This window comes from Amblyomma mixtum, chromosome 4, assembly GCF_055824585.1.
Source record: "Amblyomma mixtum isolate Tamu chromosome 4, ASM5582458v1, whole genome shotgun sequence".
Taxonomy (NCBI): Eukaryota; Metazoa; Arthropoda; class Arachnida; order Ixodida; family Ixodidae; genus Amblyomma; species Amblyomma mixtum.
The window spans coordinates 58,654,485-58,666,191 of record NC_143015.1 but is presented as its reverse complement, the minus strand read 5'-3'; the positions used below and the strand labels follow the sequence as shown (position 1 = coordinate 58,666,191).

The 11,707-nt window shown below is 44.3% G+C and overlaps 1 protein-coding gene across 1 annotated transcript; it reads right to left on the bottom strand.

Annotated features, from left to right (window-relative positions):
* Nucleotides 1-1,700: 1,700 nt before the first annotated feature.
* Nucleotides 1,701-11,415, bottom strand: LOC149346559 (uncharacterized). Its single transcript, XM_089585416.1, has 7 exons — nucleotides 11,345-11,415; nucleotides 10,664-10,808; nucleotides 9,422-9,534; nucleotides 7,666-7,816; nucleotides 4,707-4,880; nucleotides 3,497-3,622; nucleotides 1,701-1,910 (listed from the first exon to the last, which is right to left on the bottom strand). The coding sequence occupies exons 1-7, from the start codon at nucleotides 11,407-11,409 to the stop codon at nucleotides 1,701-1,703; spliced, it is 984 nt and encodes a 327-aa protein (XP_089441542.1). The 5' UTR covers nucleotides 11,410-11,415.
* Between the last annotated feature and the right edge of the window lie 292 nt (nucleotides 11,416-11,707).

Here is an 11,707-nt window from a genome sequence, read left to right as displayed (position 1 = left end):
AAGAGAAGCCAAAGAATGAAAAATTGACCGTAAAGCGTAGCACGCGACAGTTTAAGCCAAGCTGGGTGAGGAGCGAATGAGTTGCAATACACGCTCCTGCGGACAAGTTCCACAAAGAAAATAACTTGAGTAATACACACACTTCAGGAACTGTTTATAGCAAAATTTAGTGCCTGGTGTTCAGACATCATTTAGGCATCTACTCACTGCATATGCCCAAATATTTTCATCATAGGAAAATAGTTATATTCAGAACTTCTCCCGGGGATAATAAAAGCGCGTTGTGGATGGCTTCATTTACAAACTAATTAGTTAACTAATTAACGAAAAAGGTTAATTTCGTGGAAAGAGCGTCTTGAGGTTGAAAATCACCATATAGAGCAAAGTCAGCTTTAATAAAAAAATGGGCGCACATACACACGCAAAACAAAAAGCCAATAAAAGCCGGAAAACACCCTTTTACATTGACTATTATGGAGTTGACAGCAAAGCTATAAAACGATAGGAGCTGTATGCTACAAAGAAACAATGACATTTTCTTTTTGTTTGAAGACATGCAACAGATAATAACTGTCTGGAGCAAAGTAACTTTTTTATTTAGAAAGTGTGCCATCAAACAGAGTTCGCTAACAGGGCAGGATAAGTATAAGAAAATGCGACGTGCTACTGCCAGTACTTCCTTGTCTAATTTTACTAACAAAAAGTACTTTCAGCTACTGTTTGGTTAACGCCGGAGAAAATCTCTAGACATCAAACACAGCACGAACTAGAGCTTCAATTAATTGCTGGACTTTAATCTTGTACGTTTAAGTAAAAAATGTTTGTTTCTTACTCTAGTCACCTACCAAACATTTGGTTAGAATATTCGCCTCAGTACTCCAAAGAGAACAGATACATGTAATGCACAATGTCACGCTTTTCGAGTTGGAGGAAGTTCCCCATTCTCTCTAGAAAAGAAAATGGGCACTTTACGTGGAACTGCCTTATTTGGTTTAAGAGGAAAGTTAGACGAAAGCCTTATCGTCACAGACTTTTGATTTATTAGAAAGAGAAAAGTAAAGCACAAAGTGTTGTTACATTTCTCTAGTGACTTAAGCGGGAACGTTACTAAAATTACTTCTTGAATACCAGGGACTTTCTGGCAGTTATCGCCCGCGATCTTGCGGTGCGCATAAGGGAATCCGTACTTGCAAGCAATTGAAGGAAAAATTCCAGGGAACGCTCAGAAACTGGAGAAATTTTATGGCGTAATGAATAAATGCTCAGTTTCATTGAAACCGCACCGTAGCGTTCCGTCGGTTGTAGATTTTAAATGGAGTTTACCAAATATTTCCAATTCGCTGGAGTTTATCATCTCAGCGCTGGCGGCAATACGAAGTAAAATCTTTTCTCTAGATTTTCTTGGCTTTTATTGAAAACCAAGATTTCTCTTATACCATAAATTGGGAAAACAAGTTTGAGAAAAAAAAACATTACTATGAGCTTGCCAAAACCATCGAAGTGAGGATGGACAAATTAGTGTTTTTTATACGTTAATAAATTATAAAACATCGTGAGTTGCTTGATATTTTGCTACCAGCAGCGGCTGACGTATCCCTGCTATTTCTTGTTAAATCGTTGTTCCTTCATATCGGTAGCACGCACGGACGTTAGAGATTTTTTTTTTTTGGCTGTGGCCAGAAATGGCCAACCACTGGGCCTCACGACACGGCTCTCATGCACAGTGCCTGATTGAAAAGCACGTTAGGTAGATTTCTGTAGTAGTCCGTGATTTTCCGGAGCGCCGTCAGGCGGCTGTGCTTGCCGAACTTGTTCAACGACCCGCACTTGTTGTCGTAGTCGTCGTAGTCGACGTCGTAGGCCGCGATGCCGAATGTGACGTCCAGTGCCTCGTTTTTCACCGTGCATAACTGTGTGTAAAAGAGATTCAAAACAAAACACCGACATGGCTTTCCATAACCCGGATTCCGAAGTCCTCAGCGATAAGTGGACCACTATAATTACGAATATTGAAGAAAGAGACAAAACAAAATTTACAGTATTGTAGTGACAAGGTACGTATAATAAGCAGCGTATCGGCTTTGGCAAGGCGCATGATAAATAATGGCGTTCACATTATCAGTAAAACGTTTTCAAGATTGACACTAACATGTTTGGCCTCAAGATTGAAAGGGGCCAACAGCCCATTGAAAGAGGCGTACAACAGTAATCAGCAAAAAAGTAAATAAAATAATCCAGGTCCGTTTCTAACGTAGGGCGCGCATCTATCAACTGTGAAATGAGGCATAATATAAAGAGCAGTTCAAAAATTCTGCTGAAAACATCCAAGTCGCTGGAGTACCAAGTCTCATAAAATCGCGCTGTGAGCCAACAGCAGCAGTACTAAGCCACATCTAATTGAAAAGCTTATGCCAGCCTCGTACAACACAAAAAAGTGTATGTTGCACCACATATTGCCAACGGGAAAGACAGCGCTGCGTGCGGTGATGAAGACGGAGCGGTCGAGCTAGGCTTCGAGGCCTTTAAACGTCTACTTCCCCATAACTCAAGTTCTCCTTCTGTTTGCTTGCTTCCGCGCAACAACACTTTCTAATATTTCCGTATATTCTCCAGGCTCAGGTCGTACTACAAAATATGGCCGCATAGAATTCCTTCATTTCCGTGATATCACCCCCGCACGTTGTGATATATACATATTTCTTGGCCATTGAATACTCTGTTTATGAAAATGCTGGAAGCAGCTCGTAGGTTTGTGTTCGACACGGTTAAACAGTCAATTTGCATTTTATGAACGCGAAAACTTCTTTTATACTGTTTTCATTTTTGTATGGCTAGAGAGAAGCTGGGTGAAGATTGATAGTGCCTCAGAACGGGTTTCATACCCACCAATTCTCGACAAAAGTGTTTTGAGTGGGAAACAGTTTATGAACGCCATTTCTTATGCAATGCAAAATTTTAGTATAACATTCAATACATGCACAGACAACAACCAGGTGGCAGTCTTGCATTCTTTTGCTATTAATGTTTTCGCTATAGTAAAAAGCGTTCTCATTTTTTTTTTATGGCAGTCCTAACTATTCGATACGATCGACTGTAACACGTTAAGAAAATACTTTTGCTACCCCTATGAATAATGGCCCATTATCTTCAATATTTTCATAACAGTCTCTTACAATTTTTCTGTCTAAGGATGTTGTACATGACACAGGACCGCTACAGAAGGCTAAATTGAGTAAAAAAATTTTATTGTGGGATTTGGCGTTTGCCGCCGAGATAGCTGTTTGGCCGAGAACTCATCCCAACCCACATATGCATTGGTGCATTTTCCATTCCTACAGCAGTCTCTGCAGCAGGTGTACGCAAAGAGAATGTAGAAAACTATACTTAAGTAAATTATGTGTTATAATTCAGTAATTTACTGTCCCGGTGCTGATATTGCATATTGCATATACAATGTGTGCGCACGAAATAGGAAAGATACGATCGTAACACGTACTTTTGTGGCCAGTCCAACTTCGTTGTCATACGCAAACAATGTCCGGTTAGTGGTTTCGTACGTAAGCATGGCGTAGTGGAAGGATCGGTACCTTAGGTTGGACGCGTAATTTCTATCCTTGCACACCTGAAAGAAAGACATTGAAATCTGAACTATCACAACTATCCAGATATAAAATCTTAACCATCACCACCGTCATTGGTGATGGGGGCATAATTGCCGAGTCTAAATAGACACAGCGCTATTTGTTTTTTTTTCTTTAAAAATATTCGTTGCAAGAACTTCTGGACGAACCTGACTCCACAGATCGGGCCAACAAACGCAGCCAGTACCGTGCAACTATTGACTGGTTCTATTGACTCTAACCAGTACCTTCCATTTCCTCTTTCCTGATAGAAAATAGTGAAATCACACCGGGGAATTTGTGATGAGAAATGTGAAGCCAATACAGACAGCGCCATAAGAATATTTACCGCCACAACGCTTGCTGCCGGTGGTATTCCTACGCCTCCGTCGAGTTAAGTCGCACGAAGACTTTTACTTCTCACCTCAGTGCACACACTGCCTGATATAACAGTTAAGGTAGTGCCATTTTTTTACTTAGCAGTGCATTTTTTGTTTTGTTTTTGTGCCAAGCTCAGCAACTTGTGTTTGTTTTAAAGGATAATTTTGGCCATATTATATCCAGTCTCTACGCATGTCACTACAGTCGGTCACGCAGGATATTAAAATGAGGCTGGCATACAGGTGGCGGTTCTCACAAACATTCTGAGACAGTACTCTAATAAAAAAAAGATCCCAGTAGACGCTATAGCCAATGGTACGCTCCCTTTCCCACCCTCGGTCGCAGCGGTAGCTCATTGGTTATGGCGACCGACTGCTGACCCGTAAGACGCGGGTTCTATCCCGGTCGCGTTGATGGAAGTTCTATGGAGGCGAAATTCTAGAGGCCCGTGTAGTGTGCGATGTCAGTGCACGTTAGAGAATCCCAGGTGGTCGAAATTTCCAGAGCCCTTCATCACGGCGTCCCTCATAGCCTGAGTAGCTTTGGGACGTCAAACGCCCATAAACCATAAAGCAGAGCGTTCAAAACCTCGTCCATGCATGATAGCATTTGGGAAGAGAAAACAATCGGCAGCATCGCTTGCTTCCCAGTAGGATACCAACACGGAGGGCTTGAGCTACAGGTCGCGAGGCTTCGCTCACTCACCTCAGTGTAGCTGCCGAATGACGGCGTCCGGTGGTTCCGTTCGCACTGCGAGAAGAACTCGAACGGCTGTCCCTGCTTGGCTCTTGTCCAGCGGCCCTTCATGGTGACCGAGAGGAGCGCGTGGGTCGGCACCTGTCGCTTCTCCAAATCCCGCACGCCATGCGGGCCCACGGACTGGTTGATAGAGAACAATCCAGATTTTCTCTGAAGACCACCTTAGATCATTGCGTATGTCGCATGCGTAGCAGAGTTTTAATTAAGAGAAGCCCGCGAGTAATTTTTGAAACTAAATTTGTTCAGCTGACATGACCGCGTTTGAGGCCGTATAATATCTGTGGAGACGTACGGCAGAAAACACGCAAATGATAGCAGCCGTGTGCTGTGCGATGTCAGTGCAGGTTAAAGATCCCCAGGTGGTCGAAATTTTTCCGGAGCCCTCCACTACGCCACATTTCTCTTCTTTTCTACTGTCACTCCCTCCTTTATCCTTTTCTTTACGGTTTTCTTTTACGGTTTAACGATAATGCATAAGTTTTTCACTGTGTGCAGCTGGGTGCCTCGTTGTAATTAGCTATTTCAAGCGACTCGCCAGAAGTAAACATATCAGTTTTTGGAATTTTTAAATGGCAATTACGTTCGAAGATATGATGCACAAATTGTGGACTCTGCGCATTTTGCGGAGATCACAAATATGGAATGCTCGCAGTTACACCGCATGAACTGTCACAAGGTAAAGCATGAGTTACGTGGTCTTCTTAGTCCCGCTTGCAAATGGGAAGACGAGGAGCAAGCTACGGAGAACAGAAGCCCGCGAACGGTACCCAAAAGACTACAGGACACTTAGCCTTCTGTACCACAAACCTCTAATAGCAACTAGCTGCCTATCGCAATGGTAAAGGGCACCTAATATGCATTATTCGACCACCTTACTACCTTACATAATTTACCTCTATTGAGACGTCGGCTACTGATGCTATTCTTAGGCCGCATGCTCTGTCGTTATACCTCCAAACGTTTGTTTCAAAATTATTGTTTGGCTTTTCTGAACCCTTCCCAATAATGGTATGATCACTTCGCACGTTTTGAAAATTGCTCATATTTGCTTTGCTTCATCTTTGAGCGTTTTTAATTGAGTTCTTTCTGCTATACCACAGTTTCCTACATTAAGTGTGCTTTCAGCCCATGCGCACTATTGCTCGAATATAACCACTACTGGCATAGTCGCTACCGTGACACCGCAGGGGTACTCTGACAATTTCGAAGCAACCACCGAGACCTGCTATGCTTTGCTTCATAGCTGAGAGTTTAGCCATTTTTCCTCCGCGTGCTTTCAGCACCATGAACTGGATGATTTGCCTTAAAAAATAGGAACATGAACTTTGATGACATGACACCGCTGAATGAGTTTTGCTAAGCATATTTCTAGTTGGTGCAGGTTTTCAAAAGACAACACACCAGAACCTTGAATGAAATGGCCTGGGTACTCCATTAGCACTGCCTTAGCCGACAAACGTTTCTTATCAGTGATAACGACAGTGTATTGCTTTGGGGACGAGTTTTTAGCACTAGGCATGATACCTAACGATTCCTTGCCTGCTAGTTGTGAGCAGAATTTTAGGTTGCATTGTGGGCCCCTTTACATCCTTACTCGCAGTATAAAAATCTATCATACGGGCCGGTGCACTAAAGCAAATGTTGGTGTGCAGTACTGCTGATGAAATACTATTGCGCGTTCAAGTCATGACCAAAGACATGGCATCCCAATTGAAATGACATACATGGAGAGGCCTTTCCTGTGGCCTCTTGCTGTGCCTTCTGCTTAGGCTACGTTTTTGACCAGCTTTGGTAATTGTTACAACAGGAAGAAATAGCATTCTACCATTTTTACTTTCACTCACTAACTAGTATATGAAGTAGACTTTCTACATATTGCGTTACAATAAAGTTCCGTTGCAATCAACTGAGCCGGGACGGCCTTGGCTCTTTTCCTTCCTCATAATATTTCAGCCAAGTGGGCAATGTTCTGCCATCGCACATGCAATTTTTGAACACGTGTGAGGTAACGTTGTCCATGTAGAGTCACTGAGGAAGAAAGATTTCTATGACAAAGTATTACGCATATTTCCCAGGCCAGCCTCCAACAGCGCTCACTTAGAGAAAGGTACACATTCAAGAAGCAATAAGGGAGTAATTACTCATTAACATCCACCCGAGCGCAGTCATACGGCTACAAAAGAAAGCTATACAGCTTTCTCAGAAACTTGGTAGTTAAAGAAAAATTCGTCCTGGTCCGGGGTTCGAACCCGGGACCACTGCTTCACCGGAGCAGTCGCTCTGCCAATTGAGCTAACCGGGACGGCAAGCTTATGGTATGGCGAGAGGGAATTGATCAATAATTCGAAGTGGGAACTATGCTGGTCAACAGCCCAGTTCCCACTTCGAGTTATTGATCAATTCGTTCTCGCCCTACCATAAGCTTGCCGTCCCGGTTAGCTCAATTGGCAGAGCGACTGCTCCGGTAAAGCAGTGGTCCCGGGTTCGAACCCCGGACCAGGACGAATTTTTCTTCAACTACGAAGTTTCTGAGACACCTGTATAGCTTTTCTTTGTAGCCGTATGGCTTCGCTCGGGTGGATGTTAATGAGTAATTACTCCCTTATTACAAATCTACTCCAACTTGGGGGCTTCCCCTAAACATTTGACCAGCACATTCAAGAAGCACATTTGCCCTCTTATACGGGGCTCCGCGAAATGAACGCTACCACGCGTCGGCATCGTATTGAACGGAGGCCTCTCCGGACTATTCGCAGCAGTCTTAATAACACCACAAGAAGCTACTTTCTTTCCAAGTTTCTAAATGCGAGCCCAAACTTTCCTTCTAAATAAAGGCAGAAAAGGTTTGTCTTTCACTAAAACTCTTCTGTAGAAAACGCGCCCTCCAATCGGCACACAAACTCACCATGTCGTAGAGGTAGCTCCCACTGAACTCGTATGGCAAGGGGACCGTCGATAACCGGGCGGGAGGCATGACAGCGCAGTTGTCGATAGTGTTGTCCCCGAACGGATAGTGGCCGTAAACAACGAGCAAGTGCGGGACGAAGTGAAGCCTACTGCAATGCACCGATTCGAGAACGCATACACATGAGACAAGCACAGTCGGTGCATTCTGTACAAAGGCTCAAATGTAGCCCTCTAAGATTTGACTATTACAAGACGAAAACTACAAATTACTGTAGAAATAAAGCGTCATAATTCAACAGTAAACGCATGTAAGTCTACATATTGCCACGGCTGAGTGGCGTTCTTAGGTCCACCGCCGGAGAGCCCGGTATAATTAAAAAGCTCTAAGTAATAACAACAAAGTGTTATTTTTTTTTTCCCTGAAAGTCGCCCTGCACCAATTCTTTTAAGACTCCACTAAGCTGCAGCACTCAAACGGAAACTGCCCCTGAAGTGCACTCTTGCAAACTGCTTGCTCATTGCAACTGTTGTGCATCTCATGACCACAGCACATTTAAAGGGAACAGAGAAGACACACAACAGAGCGCTCTGTTGTGTGTATTCTTTGCAAAGAGCATGCGCACCACGTAACGATCTCCTTTCATGCGATGCGTATTCATATGCGAGACAGCGATTTTTCCTTTATTCTCATTTGTTCCTTATACACCAACCACCACGAAAAACGATCCGAAAAACGCTTGTTTGATTGCGGTAAGGGTGGTCACATATTGATGGAGGCGAAATGCTGGAGCCCCGAGTAGTGTGCGACGTCAGTGCGCGTTAAAAAACCCCAGGTGGTCTAAATAATCCGGAGCCCTCTATGACGGCGCCCCTCATATCCTCTGTGATATGTTAAACCCCATACACCAAATCACAATTCATTTGCGCATGACCTGTCGCAGTGTGGAAGACAATTAATTTCAGAGACTAATCCAACCTAAAGTGCTTCCTCAAATTCAGTTGCTCTTAAGATATTCTTCGAATCATTCCCTGCTTTTCTCAGTCAGCGCCATTTTCCAGCGCACGCTGAAAGCCCTGTCTCAGACTTAGGTACGAGGACGCAGAAAATTGATTAATATCTAAATGCCTTTTCCACTTAGGCGTTTTTAAAAACTGAGTTATACTCGAATGAACGTAGTGTGCAACATTGTGATTGAAACATGCAGCAGAAAATGAATAGCTTGGATAACCATGCGCTACCTGGTTATCTTTTGTCCACAGAGAACGACAGATACGTAATGAATGGAACACGCTCTTAATAATCAGGCTCATTTTTACCAAGCTGTAAAGATTGTAGCCACGTGCTACACGCGACCTCAAATGAAGAAACGGCCTTAGAACACTACTTACACACACAAAAAAAAAGTCTTGACCGGCTCGCGGTTCCCGTGGTCGCAATAGCCGTGAGAGGTCAGCGTACTATAAAGGACCGCCCTAACGTTCATCAATTTTGAAAGCTATTTGCGGTAGTTAGTTGTAAGTTCCACAATGCTGTCACCATGCTGTCGGGTAAGAGGCGAGAGCGCTCACAGCGCACAATTGCGTGGATTAGGCACTGCGCTGCTGAAGTGATGTTAAAACACAGTAAGTTTCCCAGAGCATTGCTCTTAGGTTTCATTGCGCATTTTCCTCGGACATCCTTGGTTAACCTCTGAACATCGCTTTTTGAAATATCCCCTCCATCCCTCGTTCGCAATATAACGACCGAAGCTCACTTGAACTCTTCTTCAAAGAAGTGTATCCACTGCCTCCCGGGAGATGGCGCTGCCACAGCTGTGAGTGCACTATGGTTCAGTGCCCTTTGGGTCTCCGAGAGGTTATCTAAAACCTGTAGAAGAAACAACCAAAGCAAAAAGCGATTTGCTCGGGATTTCTTCGATGGTGATATTGGTAGATTTGAATGGTGCAATAGCAGCTCTGCCTAAAGAGCGCTAAGGCACAGGGTATTAGCGCGATGGCCTAAATGCGCCTGTTCAGCAGTAAATCTCGCGTCATCGTAAGCATCGTCGTCCTTCTGAGTGAAAAAGCCTCGGAGACGCAACTGAGGCGGGGCACCTAGGTCACGTCATCCTGAGGCGTGATCACAACCTCCCACCGGACTGTGAGTAAATGGACCGTCGTGACAGATGGCATTTCAGTTTAAGAATGGCCGCGAGTGGTTGCTGTGGTAGAGGAACCTGGGTCGCTCATGCCCCACCGATGCGACACCTGCCATCTCGGAGCAGTGGCACATCGCTTAAAGGTTGCAGGAGTGTTCAAGGAATGGTATGAGATCTCCTAAGGACCTAAGAATGCAAAGTAGAGAATGAAAAATTCGGCATATACAGGCATTAATACGCTATTTCTACCCGGAACAATTTCAATATCTAAACAATTGCACCTTCCACCAGAGGTTCGGAGAAGTAAGAAGCTCGATGAGGCCGTCACAAACCGTGAAATTCCAGACTTTCGCTCCCTTCACTTATACATTAGCCGCCCGATATACTTTGCGGCCTTTGGCTTAGATAGTGTTACTTTTCTTAAATCAAAGCAAGGATTTCTACGTTGGAAATGTACCGCCGCCGTAGATCATGTTATCCTGACCCCCCCCGGGGGTTTTGTGAAGCGGAGAGGCCTGATAGAAATATCGTGTATCGTGGTTATCCCGAGCTTGCACAAAAACATTTCGCTCGCTTGGCCGGCGAGTGTTAAACGTTGCATTCTTTCAATGTCGTCGAATTGCAAACCTAATTCATCTTTCTGGAAACGTATCACAACTAACTTTTAACAACTTATGAACGTTTCTAGAGATTGGGCATTCACTGTCGTGGGCTGCCAATCAAGCCATTTTATGTTTCGGCGGGCCACAGGTATTTATTTCCTACCACATATCTGCAAATAAGTTATTCTTATCAATCTGTACTACATCTCCTAGTTGCGCAGTCCGAGTACTATAACTAAGAGAGGCTCAAACATACCTTCAGTCTAGAAACGACCGTCATCATTTGACTACGGATCGCGTCCAAGGGCGTGTCGAGTACTGCGGTATGGTAGATCCGGCTCTGCCAGAACAAGTTCAGCGGATTCGGTCGCCTCAGATCGTTTCCCAGCCGGTCCATGTAACTGCGTAAGTCCGACATGAAAAAAGTCCTGACTACAGGGGAGAGGAAATAAAGAAAACCCCAGAAGAGCTTTTAGTTATCTCTATATAGTGCTCTACGCACAGAATGCACTGGGTACTTACACAGTCCGCAGTTTTATACCCAGAATATTTGGTAGAACGACAATATAGAAAGCCATGATCACCTTCCGTCGAAACAAATGAATAGCGAATGTACGTGGAAATGGGGCATTGTGGCTATCATTTTCTTCCGACACTGTGAAGAGATAACAGCTTCTAAAGATAACACTAACACTTTGGACAAAGCTGCTTCCTGTACAGCCGAAGCCCTTTATCTGAAGCCTCGATATTTCAGCAACGTCTTCTTGGCAGAGAAAAATGCTAAACTGTTGTTTAAAGGTGATACAGATACAAACAATGCAGTATAATTGAAAATATGGTCATCAGTTTGTTGGAGCCCCGAAGTTTGCTGAGAGGTCAGACCAAGTCTTGAAATTCCGAACGCCATAACAGGATATGAATGGTCTAAAGCACTCACTGAAATGCAAAAGCTACTCCCAGGGTGGTCCTTTTGTATCTACTGGCAGCACGCATGAATGTCATCAAATCCGACTCGAAAGGGCCGCCGCCGAAAAGATGGTTCCTGTTGTTGGCGTAGATGGAGTCGTAGAAGGCGATGTCGCACAGACCGTCACTCGCCATCACCGCGTCCGACGTCGTCTTGTGGCCGTAGGTGCAAATCAACTTCTCCGGCCCGACGCCTGCAAACGTGTCCACCAATTCTTTGAGGCGGTCCGCGTGGATCATTCTCTGAGTCTAGAAAAACTATCCCAAAAACCTTATGATGATGATGATGATGAGGGGGATGATTTGGTTTTCAGTGGCGTAGCGGCAACTTGAC

Excerpts from the sequence above, each read along its gene's own strand:
- LOC149346559 (XM_089585416.1), bottom strand. The coding sequence starts at position 11,409 with ATGACATTCATGCGTGCTGCCAGTAGATACAAAAGGACCACCCTGGGA. Across the intron at positions 10,809-11,344 it reads GGAGTAGCTTTTGCATTTCA|TTACATGGACCGGCTGGGAA; the intron begins GTGAGTGCTTTA and ends GGACTTACGCAG. Across the intron at positions 7,817-9,421 it reads TTCTTTGAAGAAGAGTTCAA|TAGGCTTCACTTCGTCCCGC; the intron begins GTGAGCTTCGGT and ends GGTGCATTGCAG.